Raw genomic sequence first — 22,477 nt, forward strand, 5'->3', positions numbered from 1 at the left:
TCCGTGTTTTATTTCAACTTTGGGAAATGCAGTCGGGAAAATAAAAACAAAAACGTTGTGCTGTTGAATCACCACAGGGGGGCGCTGTTTCCACACTCTTCTTGCACATCACAATTCATCTCCGGTTCGTTTTCCGCATTGCCGCTGCATCATCAAACGCTGTAAACATGGCGTCGGCCCTCGGTCGCCTCGTCAGGCTGTCTATCCTCAGAGCCCCCCGCAGATCCCCGCTGACCCCCTCCAGTGTGCCGGGGAACACCGTGACAGCGTGCCGGACGGCCGTGTGCTCGTCGTCCGGTGCTATGCTCCCCAAACCCAGAAAGGTGAGTCTCATTTGCACGCAGTGTTACGAAATCAGGAGATCCTCGGAAGGTGGAGTCTCACGAGCGACGTTAAATAACGTTGTTGTTTCTGTGGTGGGGTGTGTGACACCGGGGAGCAGACCCCCTTCGGCCTTATCCGGATCGCCCTGATAGTGGTACCCTTCTTGTATGTGGGGACGCAGATCAGCAAGAACTTTGCCGCCCTCCTGGAAGAGCACGACATCTTCGTCCCCGAGGACGACGACGATGATGATTGAGGGGGTCTGGAAAGCTTCAGGTTAGCAGGTATCACTGGCTGTCGCTGTGGGTGTCACCGTGTGGCAGAGTGCACGCTTCCTCCTCCGTCTGTGTTGTACAGCGTTGTTCAGTACAGACTTAAATGTGGGAGTTTCCATTGCAATTAAAAAAAAAAATAACATGCTTCATTAAAAAGGTACCTATTAAGATTCTTTGTGTACTATAATAGTGATGGATACTTTTATGAAAAACATTGAGTAATCCATGTGAGTCAAAAAGAAGGAAAATCAATACATAGTCATTTTACAATCTTTGTGAGGGGCCACCAATCAGTACAATAGGTCCCCTTTGATGTTTCTGACCAGGCTTTAAGATTGCTTCTCAGAGCTTCAGCTCTATAATAATAAAAACATTACGCTCACATAAGCAGCTTGAATGCAGGAGTTTTGTTTTTTTTACCACTTCTGTCTGCTTTATTTTTCTTCAGGCTTTTGCAGCAGTTCTTAAACTTCTCATATTAAGATGTAACCGTTTACAGGCCTTTATAGTGTAAAAATAAATCAACACACTTTTTCTGTCCCTCACAGATTGTGTATTGTGTGATGATGACCACCGCCCAGCGTCAGTGAGCATCTCAGCAGATTAACACCTTGCCGGAGTTGCGTCTTTGTGCACTAGATTCAGGGATTTTGCTGCCCCGGGCTGATCTTATTGTACTGTATTTGTCATTCACTACTCACATCTTACACATCGATACCGGAACACAATGATTTCAATAAAATTTAATTTTCTATCAACTGTTTAACACACTTCATTGCATGAAATATGAAACTTGTTTGGAACAAAGCTGTTAAGTTATTCCCAGGAGCTGTTTCATGTCCAGTTTTATGGATTATACCTTCTTAAGGAGGACAAAATCCAGACTGTAAAATGTTATTTGTCCCTCTTACTGTTAGAGCTTTCGGCTCACTTTTGGTCTGGAAATGTCAATTTTCCAAATACAAGATTAAAGCTTTTCATAGCAGCAGGAAAAATAAATAAATAAAACTGATGGAATCAATAATAATGATGAAGATTTAGCTCTCACATGCTTTTCCTACTGTCTGCAGTGAAAAAGCTTTATGTTGTTTGAAACAACCCGCTCACAACAGCATCTGCACGTTCAGTCATGGTGTGCTGATGGCTTTAATTGATCCAAGTGACAATATCAATAATAAAAAAAGACTGGACTATAGATAGGTGACTGTTAAGTGTATATTTACAATAAAGAGAAACAGCTGTCAAATTGGACACAACCAAAAAACAGGTCACAGGGCAGGCTGAGAGCTGTACAGTTCATTGGTCGTGTCCCCGGTAGAATTTGGACAGGAAGTCGGTGGGGCGTGGTTCTTCAGACTCGTAGAAATAGCGCATTATGTGGGTCTTCTGCTTCCAGACGTGGATCGTTTCCTGAAGTTCCATTTTCCCCTTTAAATAGCACACACACACGAAAAACGGAGAACACCACAACACACCGTGAAGTAAACAACTCAGTGTGGCTCTAAGTTAGATTTAATCAGCACTCTAAGAGACACCGCCTTGAGAAAAATCATATTTACTGTTTCTTGTCACAGGTGCTGCTTTTACCTTAATGACCAACATGTCGATCACACGGGGGTCGGTGATGTGCTTGTTCTTGTCAAACATCTCCCTAACTTTGTCTCTTCCTTGGCGTGTTGTGATGTCCAGCTGAAACATTGCGACTGCAGAGGAACAGACACAAACGGAGAGCCATTTTGGTTCTGCTACACACACTTTATCCAGGACATCATTCCTAAATGTTACTATTACAGCTGCGTGAATTAAATCAATCTAAAGCGGCTATTTGAAATAAAATTGTCCTACTGTTTTTGTAAAGTTTCCACTCATCATCATCATTATGCCATATTTGTTTTGCCACATCAGATCAGAGGTCCCATCAGCATTTGGGTGTTAAACATAAGAAAATCACTGTCAGTTTGTAATTGATTAACTAACTTTGAAGAGGTAAATAGTAATAATATCGTAATAACAAAATGCACTGTGAACAGAAAGCAAAATAAAAAAATCACGTTGCAAGGAATAAATCTATACACCGAACATGTTCGAAAAGGTCTAGGATAAAGTACACATTTATTTAATCCTACTCCCTTAATGCTATTTAATAATTTACTCATCAGTGTTCCTCGATATAACAGGTAATCAGACAATATACATAATTAACTATGTACTAGTCTGCACATAAAACAATATATATTTCCCCAACCAGTGTTTTAATTCCAAACTTGTGCTGTTCCACATTTTTACACCGCATATGGATATAGGAAAATTGTTCTTTTAAAAATCCGAAGATTTAATGTACCCCTTAAATAAACCTCTTGAAGGATCTGATGGGTAACCGTGTAAGTAACCACCTGCTAGGAGCCAAAACAAAGTGAATGCTGAACATGGAATTCTTGCTAACTACGGGTGTTACGAAGCTGCTTTACATATTATATTCAATAAAGTAACAGGTCTTCTGTAAGCATGAACCCACACAACAACGTAACACAAACATATGCACCTCTTTTCTTTTTTTAATCGATTCTTTATTTGTTTGTATGATTTTAAGTTAAAATGTGTGGACATAAAGTACAGAGTACATAATCTTCGATGCAGCCTCATCTGCCTGGAGCCCAAAATGAACGCTAGCTAGAGTCAGTATCTAAAGGTTGCTTTGAAGTCATGAACTTCCCATTACAGTTTAGATTAAACGGAAACATCACCATCTCTATCTGACAGAAGAGAGGAGAGAGTCTTTAAAACATTGTTGTCATATTCAGGATCCTCTGTGCTAGCAGCTAATGTTAATTATTCTGCACCGCTCCATAGACGCGACCTTGACGCTCGCCTCGCTTCTTCCACACCGTTTACCCGCTACAGGGGGCACACGTACCTGTGTTGGGGACCTCCCGGTACCATGCTCGGTATAACTCCCGGACTCGGCGCTTAGCCTCGTCCAAATCACGGCTAAAAATCGGTTTAACGACTTTAGCAGCACCAGCTGCCGTCCGGGTCGCCGCTGTGGACGCCATAACTGCTACTGTTGCTATTTTCCGGTTTCATTAAATTAGTGCTGAAAGCGCTCTGCTGCCACCTAGAGGTACGGTGGTTCAAGACACCGCTCACAAAATGAAGGGAACGCTTCATTACAGAATAACACAAAATTTGTTAAACTTCAGGGATATCAACCTGTCCAGTTAAGAAGCAGAAACCACTGTGGATCCGTTTCACCTGCTCTGGTGGAAAGAAAAGTAACAACAGGTCAAACTGGACAACCTCCTAAAAGATGGTTTTACAGGTCCTTCCCAGAGACTCTTGCTGTGCCCCCCCCCCAAAAAAAACAAAAAACAACAGATTTTTCTCATGCTAGTATTATGATATGAGACCTGCAGAGAGTCCATTTCATTCAGGATGGGACATGAAGGAGATATTAGTTAGTCTAAGGAGCTTGGGAAGAAAAGCATCTGGACTTCTTTGTTGCTTGAAGACATTTCACCTCTCATCCAAGAAGCTTGTTCAGTTCTCATGCGAGATATTAGGTAATAGGCCCAAGAACCAGGACCAGGCCTGCTACTAGTGTGATGCTCAAAGAAGGGCATCACACCAGCATCAGGACGACTACCACTGCTCTATAAAGTGACCTACAGCTGACAACTTGTGTCCACATTTCTGACCAAATTGTGAGAAATGGATTCTGTGAGGGTGGCATGAAGGCCTGACAGCCTTTAGTGGGACCTGTACACACATCTCCAACACCATGCAGGGTTTTTTTTTTTCTTTATGAAACGTATCCTTACATTAGATTAAGCACAGAACTGAAAAACACAAACGTCTGCAGGTTTTGGGCGGATACAATATCGCAGAAATGAAACGTACATTATGTGCTGTTGAACGTCTTTTATTGATTGCAAAAATGTGTATTTACAAAGATGACAAAGGCTCTACTGTACATTAAATATGAACACGTTTTTAAAAGTTAGATAATTCTTTTTATCGCAATACATACCGTCAATACAAAAAAAACTGGCTCATTGATGCAACACCTGTCATTTGCTGTGATGGTGGCACACAGTATGCCAATAATGATCAGGAGAGACTGGAGGCTTGAGAGTTCTCAGCCATGGCTTAAAACTGAGGACATCTGTGATACGGGACAACATTCATTCAACAGCCTTTAAAAGCAACCAAAGAAAGCTGAGCTGAATCTGCTTCTGTACGATCACAGATCAACTTCCAATCCAGCCCCACCCCCCTTAAACTGCCAAGGAATTAAACATTTTTTGCTGTCTTGTCCTGTTTTCATCCCAATAGAGATTTTTGAATTTTATATTCTCAAACCCGACAGAACATCAGCAAGTTTCCCAGTTCAAAAGAAAAAAAATACAGCAAATACGTTTCTTAAGTACTGTGTGCCATTTTCACAAAGTAAACATGCCTCAAAAGCTGTAATACAGAAAACTGAGATGACAGCAGCTCTTCCGACCTTTGCCATCTCAGGCAGCACATAGGGCCAATGAGAAGTTTATTCATCCAAAAATTAAAAAAAAAAAAAAAAAAAAAAAAAAAAAAAGCTGATACAGTATGAAGTCTTTATCTACAATACCACATTTAAAAACAACAACAACAACAACAAAAAAGATACTCAATAAAGCTTTCCAGTTTTCAGACCAAGTGCGCACTCATACACACCGCTTCCACTCAAAACCAACAAAAGCCAAACTAAAAAAAAAATAAAAAAATTAAAAGTGCAATTTTGTACATTATTTATGGCCCAGTGTAACGTAACCAGCTAATGGCTACTCTATGCTGCTCATTAAGCTAGAGAGAGAAGGTTGCCTTCAAAGCTTTCTGACCTTTATGAAGCCTGGTGACATGGTTTAAGCAGTAACAACGTCCAAAGAGGTAGCAGGTTGTACTAAACTGATAGATGAAACAAGGTTTTTCCCCAGGAGACTGGGCTTCAAAGCCAGATGTGATTTTACTGCAGATTTTGTTTAGTTTTTAAATATTGTTTTCAGATTTGAGTCACAGTTTTATGCATTGAAAGTACTTGGTTACATCAAGGAACAAAACTACTTGGAAAAAGGTCATACTTCAGGTTTAAATACGCTCTTTCACAACTATAACCACACAAGAGAAAGCCTTTCTAACAGAAAGCAACGAAGGCAAACTTCTCTCCTGTGCTCTTATTGGCAGAGTGATTAAAATTTAAGGCATTATCAAAGTCTCCACACAGCAGGGACTGTCCAGCAAAAACAGTAACCATCCTTTCTCCTAAACAACAAACAAACGAGAAAACATCTGTTCCATATCAGTCCGCACTGGTCACTATGTCTGACAGAGCTTTAGTACCAGAAGTATTCTCTCAGTGGTCCAGGCTGTTCCCCAGCTTTTGCCCCTCCTGCAGAGCAGCCATAGCCAGCTTCAAGTGCTCCTTTAGACTCTGAATCTCTCGCTCATTTCGGCCCTTCATCCCACTCAGTTCCTCTTGCAACTCTCCATATCGCTTACAGGCCAGCTGTTTTTCCTGTGGAGCAGAGTGACAGAAAAGCTCTCAGGCTATCTCAGTGACATCACATCCACTGTGAAGGGAAAAAAAAAAACATCTTGCATGCATGTTTTAAACTAGCTAAATTACTCATGATCTGCATTTTCTATGACAATGTTGGTGTTCACCTATAGACTGTACATCAAAGATGGCAGTGCTCTTCAGGTCTAAAAAGTCAACATGTCTTCTACAGAGCATGGTGATTCATTTAGTAAATTTTGGTCCTCATTTGAGTAAAGAAAAAAAAAAAAAAAACACCTTGGTACAAGTCGATCTGAGTAGGTACTAATGGTTGGAAACCTCTCGTTGAGGGGGAAAGATTTGTACTCCCTAGCCGTTGCTAGGTGAAACTGGTCACAAAGAGGGTGCTGCCAAAAACCTCACTGAGATTGTTCTGAATGACAGCAGACTGCCACAGTTGCCAAAAATGACTTGTATTTGTAGACAAGTCACGGAGCAGCAGGGCGGAGATGCGCCCTGCAAACCCAGCTAGCATTTGATTAAAAGCTCTACCGTCTCATCTGAACACACCTTGTTTCAAAACACCAAAAAGGCAACAGCGAAAATCCAAAACCTGGGGGTTAATGTTGAGCACAAGACAATGGGGGGTCACAATAACTACTTGCATCTTTTATTTACAGCCTATTGGTAAATTCATGAAAAAAATCCACCCCTCAAACACACACACACACACACTACCATGTTAAGGAACTGCAGCTCATTTCTTAGACAGCTGATCTCTTTCTGCAAGTACTGTATCTCATTGTCTTTCATCCTGAGTAGAACCTGGGGAAAAAAACAAAAAAATAAAAAACACATATTGTGGGTGTTTCCTTTAAATGACAAAACAGCCTGCACTGTAATTTATGTAGTTGTAGATAAGGGCCGAAACACCACTGTCATTTACTTGAGAGGCCAAACGGTCAGGCTGAAGCGTATTCTTGAATATTTCTGCAAACACTGACAGATTACCGTAGAGTCCAACTCAAACTCTGCATTCTCCAGTTGAATTTGGAGAGGTTTGTACTGCTGACATGTTTGCTGTGACCTAAATGCATAAATCATGCTAGATAATCTGCAGCTGTTACAGTGAACTATATTCACAGAGATTTATTTTTCACCCAAGGCCAAATGTACTGACGACAGAGAAATAGATTGTAGTGGAATTTCCAGCTCGCTGGACTTTACTAAAGTAGTTTTTGCAAAGTCTAATCTTTGGCAATGTTCATTGTAAGCATCCACAATTTCAACAGTATAGATATGAGAGAAAATAATAAGTATAACAGGTACTCATTTGAATGCCTCATCTACGGCATCAGGTTGACTACAAACAGGTATCTTTATGTAGCTGAGCACAACACACCCACACAGCAGGCCATTTCTTAGGCTTGCTGACAGTTGTTGTTGTTCTTCTAAACTAATGCTGCAGCTCTCAGTGCAACTTGCAGATTTTCACAACCATTTCACGCTGGTATTGCTTAAAAAAAAAAAAAAAAAAAAAACTCCTAGCAGATACAGAAGTGCCTGGTATGCTTTCAGTTTCAGGTATACATTAAAGAGCTGTTACCTCTAGCTCGCAGGGCATCCTGTTTTTGTCCTCTGAGCCATGATCTCTGATGGCAGATTGTATTCGTTTCATCTCCTCTGTCAAACGGGCCTTTAAGTCCTAAAGATGAAAAAATTTGGCCTTCGTGATTTCAAGTAATGGCCGTTTGTTTGTAGAAATCTGCATACACATATTTAGTTGGGGGCTGTAAAGTGAATGCATCATTCTTCCCAGCTGAGTATACTGCAGCTGACCCACCTGGTTCTCTTTCCTCAGTTGCTCCATGTCTCTCTCCTTGCGGCTGATCTCCCGTTCCCTCTCTGCGTTGTTCTGTTCAGCTCTGTTTAGCTCCAGACACTTCTGAGAGTAGCGCTCAGACAGTCCGGCCAGCTCTCTCTGCGAGGCCTGAGCTTCTGCCCTGCAGCAACACAAAGAAAACTGTGTTCACGTCGGGGCTTCGGTGAACCAAACCACTGAAACAACAACTTCAATGCTGCCGTTTCACATCAAGTTTCTCTTTACTCTATTACACATCAGCAGCAGTTACACAAAACAATATATATTTCATATAAAAAAATAGAGTTGGACAACCCCCTTTTTCACATTATGAAAATATAACTAGAGTATAGTAGGTTTCCTTCGTGGTGCTTTTTTTTCTTCATGACTTGAGTATTTCCTCCTGTGGTTTTAAAACCTCTTTGCTACTTATAACCAATGACCACAAAAATAAGGAAGAGCATGCAGAGGTAAAAAATGCAGTGTAGGCAACATAGTTAAGCCCTAAAATGCAGGTTCCAGCTGCAGCCACCGAGACAGTCTGTGTCAAAGGCCTGCGACGCTTACAAAAGAAAACTAATCCATGACCAAATTCTTCCGCATTCCTTAAGCGCCTGACAGGACCAAGAGGCGGCTGTGGTAATGGCCTTACTTCAACGAGTCTGCAAATTCAAACTTTTATTTAACAGAATACCCTTTTATGGACACGTAGCTCCCACTCAAAAGCAAAAGGACATGTTCACATAAATTACCAATGAAGGCCGAGCTAAAAGGAAGGGTGCAGTGGAAGAGTTTAAGCCGCTTTCTGACCGTTTAACAAGTAAACAGGTTATGTAATCATCTGTCACATCATCATTGTCTCCATAAGTATCAGTGTGACCCCAGTACATCTTTAAGTCACTGGCAAAATCTGATCTAAAGTTACGTACTGATGCAGAGCTCGCAGAGTCTGTGAGTCCACCGCGCCGCTGCTCAGCCTCTTCACTTTCTCATCTTCTCTTTCCAGCTCCTCTTTGTGTTTCTTCTTCAAAGCCTCCATCACTGAAACACAAACTCAAGTGTTACACAATGTTTTCTGTTGTAAGTGACATTATCACACCATAACTTTACTGAGAAGGGGAAAGTTATCAAGAAAGACTGAAAGCATGTTGAAAGCACGGTGAAAACATGTTTCACAGCCTTCAACTGCATTAAAACGGAAGGATGTATACAGGTAGACGTGGCATAATACAGTAGAAATCAATTCTAATAAGAACATTCACAGGCAGGCACTGCACATTATGTCTTTTACTACAGAAAATCATGGTCATTTATAGTAATGTCAGTAAAAGTTTAAATTAAACCTGTAAAAATTTAGTTTAACAGCGGCTATTGCTTCAGAATTTAGCAGTTAATATGTGGCTGATGTGCTTTTTGACTGACCTCGCGCTGTGTCCTGGGCCTCCTGCAGCAGCAGCCTGTCCTTCTGGGCCTCCAGCTCCTTGACTTGGCGGTCATGTTGCTTCTGCAGCTCTTCCAGGGCCTGCCGATGAGCACGCTCCATGGCCAACAGGCTGCGGCTGCAGGGTGCCTCAGGGCCACAGCCACCCCGCACACCTCCTCCGCCGCCTTCCCCTCCCTTCCGCTGTAGTTGCTCGACCTGCTGCCTCAGTGACGCCACCTGAGAGAAGAAAAAGGCGGAGGTAAAGCCTACTGAAAGCTGGTGGAGAAAGCTGATCAACGTGCCATTTTACTGCAACACACATTTGAGTCATTTCTTTCCTACAGGCAGTCCAATGACACCAACACTTACTCCAGAGCTACCTTGGGCTTGACCTTTAACCCCATTCACTGCTGAATTTATGAAGTTGGTCTAACAGGGTTTAAGTTTAAGAAAAACCATTCAACTCTCTTTATATATAAACAAAACTGTAATTCAAGATTAAATATGCTGGGATTCTCTGTGCTTATAAATCATAGTAAGGTGTGTCAGGTATAGACAGCCTTAGGATTTGGAAATGCAAACGCATTCAAAACAAAGTCCACATCACACACAGACCAAAAGCAGGCATGAGTTTCAGCAGTATTTTTCCAGTTTACTATCTGGGTCCTTCTCAATCCCACACCGTCCGTTTGAATCATGTGCTTCACCTTATTTAAGATGGAAAACACTGCTGAAAAGCATCCGAAAGCAGTGGAAAGCGATAAGAAGTGTTTACTTCATCCATAGCGATGAAGAGTTAATTTGCATTTTATGTCATGTGCAAATTGGAAAATCATCTCCACGCACTACCTCCCTCTGCAGCGCCTCATTGGCTGTCTGGCCGGAAGCACGTGATCCCACTGACGGTAAGGAGCTCATCTCCTTTAAGGGCATCTGTTCAAACTCGGTCCACTTCTTCTCGATTTCCTCCTCCATGCGTAGCTTTTGGTTTGATCCGGTGCCCTTCCAGGACAGCACGGCATCCCACTGGCTGCTTGTGTTCTTCTCCTCCTGCCTTTGGCTGTGCTCTCTCCCCTGCCCCTCTCCTGCTTCTCTCTGACTGGCAAGACGAAGGCTAGAAGAGGCGGGAACAGGGGATAGCTCAACGTAGTCAAACCTACGATGAGAAGATGGGGTGGAGGCCGGGACTGCTGACTGAGCTTCACCATGGCGCGATGTCGGTCGACGAGGGGACAGCAAAACGCGATCGTGGGAGTTTTCCTTGTCGCTGTCGGGTAATCTAGAGAAGTTTAAAAGAAAATTAAAAAAAATTATACATAATGGAAAAAGAAAATCAACAAATCAAATTTAAATCAGCGGAGATTAATCAGGACTGAACATTGCTCTACAGCATGAACACTCACATGAACACAGCTGCTGGTGAGTCATTACACAAGCAGAACATTAATAATCCAAATAATTAAGCTTTGACTCATTTTGAACCATCACAGCAGAAAGTGATTTGTCAAGTTGCTGGTACATGTACAGACTCTTGTGTGGTCAACAGAAAATGTCCAAGAATGTGACGCAAACCACTCTTGAATTTAGTGTAAGCTAGCACTTCAGTGCAGCCTTCTTAGATGTTGCCCTTCGAGGCAAGAGGTTGTAAGTAACACTAAGAGTTTATTAGATGTTTAGCTTTTAAATAAATCCATTTTATATGGTTACTATGACAAACAACTCCCACAAGTTGCTCAAGAACAAAGTACTTTTTGAAATGTCAAAATACTTCATGTTGGACAGTGTGTGGGAGACATTTTGGGTCTTTATGGAGTTTCTTTGTAAGTCTACCTGCCTGTGATCAGGCAGAACAGTGACAAATTACGGTATTTGTATATATGCAGTCCTGTGGTTTGGCCATATGTATTCCCCAGAATACCACCTCTGTAAAAACGAGTGGAAGAAAGAGATTCTCTTTTTTGAAACTATCTAACTATTCTGATTCTAGGAGCCACCCCTGTGTGTCTAATCATAACTACATTTTGCCATAATTACACACAAACTTATAGTTCAAAACAATATTGTCCAGACTGTATGCCATGTTTAATAATAAACACTATTTTTATTTTAATGTTAATGTTAACATGTCTGCTCATAATTACTGTGTGATGTCAGGAGAGCTGCTGGGCCGAATACACTTCTTTAAAACCTCTATCCAGTTCCGCCTGATCCCAGCTGTCATGGCAGACAGTATGAATACAGCCTCCCGTGTCTGAAACACAAAAGAAATATAGGTTATGGAAACAAAAAAGAAAAAGAAAAATGATGTAATAGGGTTGGGATGAGGAAAAACTGAAAGAGATGTACAGAGAGAAAGGTGGAAGAGATACTGACAGAGATGTAAGACGTGATTAGTAAGAAAACACAGCAGGAACTGTTGAGCGGGTATGGAACTGATAAGGAAGATGAGAATGGGTGGATATAAAGATGAAAAACAGTCACAGTCTACAAAAGGTGCCAAAAACAGTCACCTGTATCTGAAACCCATAGTTCTTCTCCACATCAAACTCTGACACATTGACACAGGATTTTAGGTCAATCTCTCCATCCAAGTCATCTTTCTGTACATAAACCACAGGAACATGGTTTGCATACTTCTCTTACAATTTCATATTCTCATTAAAAAAAACAAAAAACAAACTAGACTGCATATAAAAGATGGACATAACCACTATAATGTCATGCACTGGTTGACCAAGTCCACTTTTAGGCCTCAAGCTGAGCATTTTCACAACCTTACAGGGGTGAACCTGACTGAAAAACCACGGCCCACCCATATGGCAGTGACATGTTGACCACAAGGTATTACCATGCATCACTTTTTGAGTCTAATGAAACCATATTTTAGAAAGAGGACATTATACTGTATTTAATGACACTTAAAACAAGTGAGCAGGACCATTAACCCTTTAGAAAACCATTTAATGAGGTCATAAATCAAGTGAGCAGTAGTGTCATTTCTATAGACTTCTATTTCCAGCCATATGAGTCGCCCAACTGCTGCAGAATGCAAGATTAAAGCAATTCTAACATTAGCTTTTCTTTTCTGACCAATAAGCTTTGTCCATCTTTTATACAGTCTACATAAATAATGCAAGTTTGCTTCAATGCAGCCACAAAAATTGAACTAAACAGACATAAAAAAGTGTGAAATAATTTAAAAAATAAATAAATAAATATATATATACCTCCTCTGCAGTGGAGTCCCTGTAATACTTGAGTCCTGCATCAGTCAGAACAAACCAATGCTTCTTCCACTAAAGAAACAAAGACTGAATTACTGGAAGCAGCAACTCTAAAAGGCCAAATATGTAGACAGGTAAAAAAGAAGATTTTCAGTCCTCTATGCAGTCCAGTTGAAAACTAAGTACTTCCTATTCGATAGCTTGTAGAACCACCTTTAGCAGGAACAATTCGAATCATTTTTTGTTTCACTTTATCAGTCTCTTACATCTTTGTGGAGGAATTTGGCCCACTCTTCTTTACAACATTGCTTCCGTGCACTAAGGTTTGTGCACATTTTTTTTATGCATAACTTTCTGAAGGTCCTGGCTTAGCTCTGAACTTTGACTGGGCAATATCAGCACCTTGATTCCTTCTTTTTCAGCCACTCTGTAGTACATTTGTTGCTGTGCTTGGGATCATTGTCCTGTTGCACGACCCAATTACATCCAGGCTTTAGCTGTCAGACAGGTGGTCTCATAAGTGACTGTAGAATACTTTGGTATGCATAGGAGTTCATGACTGGCACAGGTGGCCAGGTCCTGTGGCTGTAAAATATGACCAAATCATCACACCTCCACCATCGTGCTTAACAGTTGGTCTGAGGTGTTTGCGCTGATGCGCTGAGTTTGGTTTTCTTCAAAGATGCCGGTGTGCATTAGGCCTAAACATCTCCACTTTGGTCTCGACTGTCCAAAGGACATTGCTCCAGACGTCTTGTAGTTTGTTCAGATCCAACTTTGTAAACCTTCGTCTAGAGCAGAAAACTACCAAAACTTCTATTTTTAGATACACTCACACTTGCTGATGATCAATAAATCAAGGCAAACATTTGAATGGAAGCAATCAGGGTGTACTTGGTTTTTCACATGACTGCATATTCCTTTGAAAAGTCTTTTTTTCCACACGGCTTGAAAACACAACAACATAACACGGCATCTAAGACTGTTTCAGAATTATTATTATGTTCTATTTTTTTCGAGCGAGCCTGGTCTGAAAAAGCTGAGACAAACACGAGGGGAACAGGAAGCCTGCATGTGTGAAGCGAGAAGCTCTCTCACCCATCCAAGTGTTTCATTCAAACAGAGGACACACCTGTTATGCCTCAAGCCACCAAGCTATTAACATGATAACAAAGATAATCTGCTGCTATCGCCTTACAAACAGCCTCTCTCATTAGGAACGAGTGATGCTGGGAAGAGGCTAGGAAAGGAGAAGGAGTGACAGGAGGATATGACTTGGCTGCACTTTACCTCCCCCCTCTCGTCCAGTTTTGACATCCATCCCTTTTTGAAGTTCAGGAGGTCGGGCTGTGAAGCAGAACAAAGTCAAAGTCGCCAAAGAAAATGCAACAAAAGTTCAACGCTTTTTAACGAAGGAAGAAAAAGTGAAAGTGAGCAGAAACAGAAAGAAAGAACTAGGGTGGACAAACCACACAACCCCATATTAAAGAGCGGGTAGCGTAGTATAATTACAACAACATTTATGTTATGAGCAGCAACTACATCACTACAGGTTTATGTTATCATTGTACATAAAGACCAGAGACTCCTGACTTATTTTGCCACAGAGGCCATAATTTGGTTTCCAGTGTGAAGAAGTGATAGGCCAAGTCAGTTAAAGCAATTTATATTATATTACATATATTACATCCTCTACTGCTTTACATTTAACAAGATGGTAAAGCAGACAGTATTGAGCTCACTCAACAATCTATATACATCAACAGCATTGTGTTTACGTAACAGGGTGCTGCTCTATTGCACTGCAGTAGGTCTGCTTTAGCTTCAAACACGATGACAGGAAGAGGAAAACATGCGCTAGGTACCTCAAGATGAGGTGATCCCAGATTAGAAGATTAGCCAGCAGCTTCTTTTTTTCTTCCTTTTTCCAAGCAATACATTCCTGACTTGGCTTATCTCTCATTCACCAACAAGTACATTCCTCGCTTTTTAAATCTCTCTGCATTTGTCAGCTCATCTCCAACTGGCATCTCGCTCCCACGACTTTCCACTCGTTTTTACTTTGTTCTTGTCCCATCTGTTTGCAAGTCTGTACGCTTAATATAATTTCTCTCGTCTGTCCTGTCATCTTTAACTACCCCTTTTCTGTATTTATGTTCCATTATGTACTTGCATTCTTGCAAGCCATGGTACCGCCCACTTTCTTTCTGTTTGAGCCAGTTAATATATGCCACTGATCTCCTTTAATCTAACAATGATACAGTCTGATGACTCCCAACAACAGAGTATAACAGGAATAATGTAGGGAGAAACCCCAGGTTAACACGACTTTGATGTATTTGACAGATCCAACTCAGTTTCCTTTTATTCTTAATGAAATTATGTTGAGCTCTTCAACTGAGAAGCATTGTTGGGTGTAGACATACACACACAGTCGAGCATCATATTTAGACCTTTGTTCACTGAACTCTTTTAATGTATTTTACTTTTTTTCCCAGACTTATTTTTTCCCCACAGAGAGCATTTTGTTTTTTTAAATTCTGTTCCTCATTTAGGTGTAATTGCACCTTACTGTGCTATTTTCTCCTGTCACATTCTGTTTATTTTATTGAGCTACTGTATTTAAGCTCTGTTGTTACAGGTTTTGTTTAAGAAAAATAATCGAACTAAACATGGCTTTAAATCCATAATGAACACTGATTGTATGCCTTGAAAAAACAAAAAAGACAAGTCTAAAATACAACAGAAAGTTATCTGTCAAACCTAATTACAAATTATTCACATCATGTCAAAACATGCCCATGAGCAGAAACAGGAAGCAGATGGTTGACGTAGAAAAACGGACACCTGTTAAGCAGTAAACCCTTATACTATCAGAACCGCGACCTTGCTTGAAAAGATCATAAACTGAAGAAGGGAAAACAGTCAACTGAACAGACAACATCACTTCTTTTCATCTCCCGTTTCCTGTCACTATAAAGACGTATTGTCTGGTGAGCTTTGTCCTTAAGGTTAAACAGGTTTCACCTTTTTTTCTTATTGTGAACGAGAGTGTCCCGGTATACAGTACACTCATTGTAAGGCCAACTCCTAAATTACTATTGTTTGGACAGCCAGTACTTCTAGGTTATTAAAAAACACCTGCCAGCTTTGCCTGGCAGTGTCTGCCTGTTTGCAACCAGAGGACATGTGTCACAGCTGGCTATAAAAAAAAGGCACACACAGTTCAAGCTACAAGCTAGTGCCAGTTACTGTAAACAGTAGCAGTAGGGTAAAAGGGGAGGAAACTACACCACGCTTTGAAACCAGTGTCAAGTACTTCGTTTCGACAGCAGTTACTTTACTTATTTTTCTCCATACGTTAACAAGGAACCACAAATAAAACTAAACGAATAAAAGTCACTTTTAAGCTAGCGGTAACTTCATGTACACACCCCTCGAAGTCAAACAAACGCTCGCCACATTAAAACTAGCTAGCTTTGTAAAGCTAATATACGTTAACATCTATGATAAACTAGCTAAACACTTTAACCCAACCGTGCCGAGTGAACGGCTAGCCGAGAGGCTTCGTTTGAAAAGTAATGAGGTTCAGGAAGACGTGACAAGCAGGAAAAACAAAGTGTTTTCAAAGTACAGCCGTACAGTGAAGGAGGGTGCCGCTTACCGTCATGATAACAGGATCCGGGCAGGGTGAGATAAAGACACAAGTACTGTTACTGCACGCAAGCTTAATTAGCTATTTAAAAAAAATCACCTTACTTTATCGCAGGAAAAGTTAAGATGAAACCCCGCCATTCATACCCATGTTAACCCAATCAAGCGAACCGCCAGCGTCCTGAGCACGTACCCCGCCTCGTTAAGGGGAGAGTGCGTCCATGTCGCTGCACGCGGACGAGTTTTTCGCGTTTTAAAAACAACAGCAAAAACAATTTTTCAACTTTGTGACAAGTGGAGCGGAGCTAATGTAGCGCTTCAGCCCTGCTGCCTGTTTGCTCGCTGCTCTCGCTCTCTGTCTGTCTGTCACTTCCTGGGCGGGTCCGCAAAGATCTGTTCAGAAAACAAGCCTACCACCTACTCCGTCGCCCCCACCACCCCCAAAAAACTGCCTGGCTATGAAAACGGGGTCCGGGGAGCTCCTGTGGGGGAGAAAGTGGGGATCCATCTGAGTCTCCCTGGAATCTCCCATGGGAAATTTTACCCTCCTTATTGACTGAAGCCACACAGGTATTCCCAACAAGATAAGATATGGAGGGGGAAAAAAGTCTGTCAATCTAAAGTCCTTGTGTGCAAATACAAAATCCTGACATTCCCTCGCTTAGACAAGCTTTCTCTTCTAAACTCTCAAAAAAGACTTGCCACATTTTCCCGTCTGAAAATCTCTTGCACATAAAGTGGCACCCCCACCCTCCTCTACCAAAAGCCTCTCTTGTAGCTATTGGTTTCAGTTCAGGAATTTCAACACATGCCCCAGCAGACCACAATTGACAGAGTTCAGTCAGTGTTGTGAAATGACTGCAGGGTGTAGGTAAAAAAAAGATAGACACGCGACTGTCAGCTGTTAAAAGGAGCATTTAAAGAGTGTAGGAACAGACACACCAGCAACCTTAACCTTAAGGTGCCGAGCACATAAAAAGTTTTTGCAGTTACAGACAGGAGCTGTGCAAACACTGGTAAATATGTGACAAAAAGGGATATTTACATAGGCGGGACTGCAGTAAAATTAAAACAGCGGTTTTATTACGGTGAATCACAAAATACATGTGGCATATGCAAGGCGTGCAAGTAAGCAAGACTAAATAATTTTGCTGTGTAAACATACCTGCATTTGTTCTGATCTGTGATAATAACCTTTCCAAGAACTGCCCTCAGCCACTGTGGGACTGCCCGATCTCTGGAAAAAAACAGCTTGTAGTTATTAACCAAATCAATACAGGACTGAGCAAACATGTCCCATCCATAGAGGTGTTTTGTTTTTTAAACCTGATGTGTGGTATGTGGTAGATGAAGTTAGGCATTAACATATTAGGTAATATAATATATTAATAATATAACAATAAATGCCATTGCAAGGTTTTATTAGTTCCTACACCCTTCTATACCATTTGCACTCTCTGTTCCCAGTCTGCCCTACTGCTTACTTTCAGATACCTAAATCAAGAAGCTAAAAAAAACGTGGGTTTCTTACATCCTTTAATTAACTGGCATGGGCCTGAGCCGGCCTACCTGTAATGAGGTGGAGGAGTGAGCTCGAGATAGATACCCAGTGCCACCACTGTGCCATTCTCTCTCAGTGTCTCCTGTATCTTCCCACTCTCTGGAGGGAAGCTTGCTCAAGGAGTGGCTGAAACAGCAGACAGGTTATTAGTGTCTCTAATTAATCCAGTCGAATGGAGTATAAGAAGCAAAGCTGGCAAGAGAATATAGATCTTCCAAGAAAATGTTGGCGAGTAACCATACCACTCAACAAATGCTCAGTTTAACATATGCAGGTGTAACATGAGCCTGACCTGGCTGGCTTGAAGAGCTCCTGTCTTCGGACGGACTGCTGGTTCTGCAGCCTCCCCGTGTGGCTGGAGGCCTCGCTGTGATGGATCATTTTGACCTTCGGTACATCAGCTATCATGGCATACGCCTCCCTGTTCCGCCCTGTAGATCCCACAGAGAGCCGTCCCGACTCAGAGGACTCCATGGAGCTTTGCGAGGAGGTGTGCCTCTGCATTTGAATGGGAAGTGGAGGGCTCTCAGGATGACGGGAGGTCCTCTTGTCATTAGGAGAAGGGCAGCGGTCTTCGCGGATGTTTCTACCGACACTGGATCTGTTGCTGCTTGGGCTCCTTGGTCGTTCCAAGGTGACAGCAGTGGATCTGTTGCCACTTCCACCATGTCTAGAGGGCGAAGCAGCCCGAGATAACGAGGAGCTCCGGGGGGAATGAGTTGATTCTCGCCATGAGCGTGGTGAGCGATCAGAGTTGGATTTTGTGTCAGCGTGGGTGTTTTTTCTCTGAAAGAAATTACCAGAGTCTCCATTAATGGCACTTCTGAGGATTGAGTACCCCGGTGGGTGACTGCTGTCTTTCCTAGAGGGGGAGGAGTTGCGGCTGTTTTGATTCCCGCTGTTGAAGGAACTGCTAGTTTCTGTTTTGTGTGCCAAACGTTGGTCAGAAGCATCAAAAGTTCTCCTTAAAGATGACGAGCTGTATCTATCATGACTTCTGACTGAGCTGTTAAATTCAGACTTGTTCAGCAAAGGCTGAGTAGGAGTCTCGTAGCTTTTCCTCAAAGGGGGAGATTTATGACTTTCACGACTACGGCCATGTAATAAGCTACCGGTGTCTGTTTTCTTCAGCTGATACCTGCTGGGGGTGTCATAACCCCTCCTTCCAGGAGAGGAAGAACGGCTATCCCGACCTCGACTGCTCCTGGCAGGGCTTGATTCAGTCTTACGCAGTATGGAATGACTTGGTGTATCATGACCTCTTTTAGATGGAGACGGATGGATGGGGACTTCTTGTTCTTGATCTTTCAGCCCATTTCTAACAGATGGGTTACGCAACAGAGCCTGGCTCTCAATATCATAACCTTCTCTTATTGGGGACCCACAGCGTGCGTGGTGACTGCGCCCATTTAGAGACATAACGGACTCAGATTTATGAAGTAGTGATTGGCTAGATGAACTGTAGGTCCTCCTTGGCGGTGAGGAGCTGCGACTGTCAGAAGTCCTTCTTGATGGAGATGAAGTCCTTCTGTTATACACACGTCCATGTGATAAACTAGTGCTGGTTTCAGTTTTGTGAAGAGGCATTTGGCTTGAACTGTTAAAGTCCTTCCTCTGCGGAGATGAGCTCCTGGAGTCGCCACCCCGACCACTTAAAGACCCATTTGCTTCCGTCTTTCGCAAGGTACTCCTAAAATCAGAAATCATGCTGGATTGGGATTTGACTGAACTGGCAAACGATTTGAAGTTTCTTGGCAGGGTTCCCGACTCAATACGTCGCCCATGTGTGCCTTGCAAGGAGCTTCTGGACCCCGGCTCCCTCCCTGGAGACCTCCCTCCACCGTCAAAGTTAGTCCTGCTGAGAGAAGCGATGGATTCGCTGCGTCGGAATGTCGGGTTTCCACGTGAGGGAGAAGACGAGCGAGACTGCAGAGCCGAGCTTTGCCTCGGGGAGTTGTACGACCCCGACTGCTGATAGGAAGAGACGGGAGAAGAAGGGCTTACACGGCCGTATGAACTGCTGAAACCCTTTCGTCTGCTAGAGGCCAGCGACTCCGCTATTTTAAAGGGAGTAGGGCTCGGAGAGCGAGGGCCGACTTGTGCCTCGACCTCAACTGCAATTTCATATGGGTCAGGAGGAGGGATTTCCACATCCACGTCCTCGTCCACAGCCTCTGGTATCTGCCTTTGAGAAGCAACACCAAGATTAGGATTTCTGAAGGGAACGATGTCTTTGGGCTCAACGTTCCTGTTGCTGAAGATGGGATGGCCTCGCTCGAAGTGGCGGAACGGAGCGGGTGGGCTGCTGTCATGGAGCGAACGGGCACCTGCTGCCCTCCCCAGCGAGAAATAGCCACTTTCACGCTTCTCTCGCTCTTCTTTCAACCCTGGAAGAGAAGAAAATATTTTTTAAATAGGATGAAATAGAAAGAAGCAACGGTAACAGAAATAAGAGAAGCAAAGGTCAAAGTTCAACCTCTGAGCAACTACCAGAGGTTTCCTGACACAAACCGAGCTATATTGTATTACTGATAATTGCTCTTGGACACTTCACCTGATGACAGCAAATAGTATTGCCAAGTAAATAACACCTCTGGCTGTAACTGGATATAGATTGGTCAATTGCAGAAAGTCACAAGTTTACTAAAGACTCAGTCGACCGCTGTACGGAGTATTTGCATATATCTTTGGCGATTCTGCTACCTCTGTTTCTCTCTTTCTTATAATTTTGCTTTGGTTTATGAGTCTAATGTTCTAAGAAATTGATTCAGCAACACACAATGTCAGCCTACAAGTACCCGAATGTCTACTGAAGCTGTCTCTGCTCCGAGAGTCATCCATCCAAGCCCTTGGGTTGGGCCGGTGGGGCGGCGGGTCAAGCCGGGTCATATCGAGTTTGACCAGGTGGCGACGGATCGGTGGGTATTCGTCCTCTGCACTGGCCGAGCCACTGAACTCCTGGTAGTCGCTCTGCTCACGGCAGCTACGTGGAAGAGGAGATAGAAGAAGAATGACGAGAGCAGAGATGAACGAGGTGAGAGATCGGGAGTGGGGAGTGAAAAGCAAGAGAAGAAGTCAGAGAAAAGGAGAAAATTTGATCAGTTTAATAGACACGTCGTAAAACTTAAGCCATTTTTCAGGTCAGAGAGCATGGTGAATGCAGGAAGATCAATACAAACTACAGTACTTTTTAAATCTAACTCCACAAACTCTCACACTACACTTTAGAGTCATTGAATTGCCATTGCAGCTCCTTTTATCATCACGATGCCTTCTTTCTTACCTGTCTGTGCTGTCGTCGTCAGCCTCGCAGATATAAAGCTCGCAGTCGGGGCTCAGGATGCACAAAGAGGGCTCCCCATAACCCAGACGACCTCCATTGACATCGCAGTAGCTGCTCACCACTGACAGACCATCAGAATCCTCCTGATAGGATGAGAGGGAAAGACATGGACCAATCACAATTTTGCGGCAAACTCCATCCGTCTATCTCTCCAAGTCACAAAAAGAGGAGAGGAAGTGATGCGCCTCCACCGGCACGTGAAGGTTCACTGAGAGTACACATCAGAGTGCATACATGACAAACCCTCTTCGTCTGGCTCCGGCTCCTAGAACAGCAGTTTTGATAATAGCGTCTGTCCCCTCTGTCCTCCCTGACAGACGCTCACATGTGCTGCTGTTCGATTAGGGTTACACCTCTGTAACCTGACCTGGCTCGTGGCTTTCCTCATTAATATTTCATCACTTTTTTTTAACTCGTCCTCTGCATAAACTTTGCCGTCTCAAGGAATGATTGAAAACTGCAAATGCCAGAAAATGACAATCCCCAACACCTTCTAGGAATCTACAGATAATATACTATGGGATCTAAAAGAAGCACAATCAGGTGTAAAATATGCACATAAACAGATTATTGCAAACGTTTCATAGAGGCATATCAAACAGAAGCTGGGGCACAGGTTTCTGCCGTTTCGAAACTGTCCAGAAACATGCCCATCCTCTCTGAACCCCCGTCTAATATTACAAGTCATTCCCAAGAGGGCAGTAAATGATCCAGCTTCATTCATTTTTAATAGAAGCCACTACTGCTACCCTGCTCCACGCCATTGGCTCTTATTCTCCGTCTCTGATCTCTCTTTCATTTACTCACAAGTAGTAAAGTTTCAGACATGATCGCATTTACTTTGTTTACATGTAAAGTTGAATGGGAATTTCTTAATTGGTCCTTTCTTTAACCAGAGAATTGAACTCTAGGGTTAAGTCAGGTGTACTTAAGTTTAAGAGTAATCAGTAGATTATTAAATTAAAGTTAAAGCAGTACAGCAGTGCCTTATTGATTCCTGCACCAGAACATCTGATCTCAGTGCTGCGCTGCCTTACCGCTTAGACCTGTAACCTCTAATGCATCTTCCTGCTGCTCTTCACATCCAGCTAATCCCATCACTCAGCACACATTGAGTTCTCATTATCTCTTCCTGGTTACCTTGCTGCTGTTGCTGTGCACATCACCGTCCTGCTTGTCTCACCTTGCTGCTGGTGTCTCTTTCCTCCGCTTGGGAAGAAATCGGTGTTAACGCTTCTCCCTTTCTTGACCCAATCCCGGTTTTAGCCCCGGCTCCGGACTC

At 42.7% G+C, this 22,477-nt stretch overlaps 4 protein-coding genes across 5 annotated transcripts; 1 reads left to right on the forward strand and 3 right to left on the reverse strand.

Moving 5' to 3' along the window:
- Positions 1-111: 111 nt before the first annotated feature.
- smdt1a (single-pass membrane protein with aspartate-rich tail 1a) lies at positions 112-1,598 on the forward strand. 2 transcript variants are annotated; one of them, XM_084926655.1, is made up of 3 exons: positions 112-323; positions 443-600; positions 1,148-1,598. In XM_084926655.1, exons 1-2 carry the CDS (start codon positions 168-170, stop codon positions 578-580), a joined length of 294 nt encoding a protein of 97 aa, XP_084782781.1. In that variant the 5' UTR covers positions 112-167; the 3' UTR covers positions 581-600; positions 1,148-1,598. The 2 variants fall into 2 exon arrangements, with proteins under 2 accessions (XP_084782781.1, XP_084782782.1); XM_084926656.1 differs by having other exon boundaries at positions 114-323; positions 443-608.
- Positions 1,599-1,800: 202 nt separating this feature from the next.
- ndufa6 (NADH:ubiquinone oxidoreductase subunit A6) lies at positions 1,801-3,683 on the reverse strand. Its single transcript, XM_084926654.1, has 3 exons — positions 3,514-3,683; positions 2,187-2,302; positions 1,801-2,027 (listed from the first exon to the last, which is right to left on the reverse strand). Exons 1-3 carry the CDS (start codon positions 3,650-3,652, stop codon positions 1,896-1,898), a joined length of 387 nt encoding a protein of 128 aa, XP_084782780.1. The 5' UTR covers positions 3,653-3,683; the 3' UTR covers positions 1,801-1,895.
- An 814-nt stretch (positions 3,684-4,497) lies between these two features.
- triobpb (TRIO and F-actin binding protein b) lies at positions 4,498-16,982 on the reverse strand. Its single transcript, XM_084926650.1, has 12 exons — positions 16,302-16,982; positions 13,928-13,984; positions 12,641-12,709; positions 11,924-12,013; positions 11,555-11,664; positions 10,263-10,692; positions 9,413-9,650; positions 8,920-9,031; positions 7,973-8,132; positions 7,736-7,834; positions 6,868-6,954; positions 4,498-6,147 (listed from the first exon to the last, which is right to left on the reverse strand). Exons 1-12 carry the CDS (start codon positions 16,305-16,307, stop codon positions 5,986-5,988), a joined length of 1,620 nt encoding a protein of 539 aa, XP_084782776.1. The 5' UTR covers positions 16,308-16,982; the 3' UTR covers positions 4,498-5,985.
- On the reverse strand, positions 16,453-20,741 carry LOC146389025 (uncharacterized). The gene is made up of 5 exons (XM_084924717.1): positions 20,651-20,741; positions 18,145-20,239; positions 17,861-17,978; positions 17,457-17,528; positions 16,453-16,518 (listed from the first exon to the last, which is right to left on the reverse strand). Exons 1-5 carry the CDS (start codon positions 20,739-20,741, stop codon positions 16,453-16,455), a joined length of 2,442 nt encoding a protein of 813 aa, XP_084780843.1.
- Positions 20,742-22,477: the final 1,736 nt, after the last annotated feature.

Source organism: Perissodus microlepis, chromosome 4, assembly GCF_051167445.1.
Source record: "Perissodus microlepis isolate ML-2025 ecotype Zambia chromosome 4, ASM5116744v1, whole genome shotgun sequence".
Lineage (NCBI taxonomy): Eukaryota > Metazoa > Chordata > Actinopteri > Cichliformes > Cichlidae > Perissodus > Perissodus microlepis.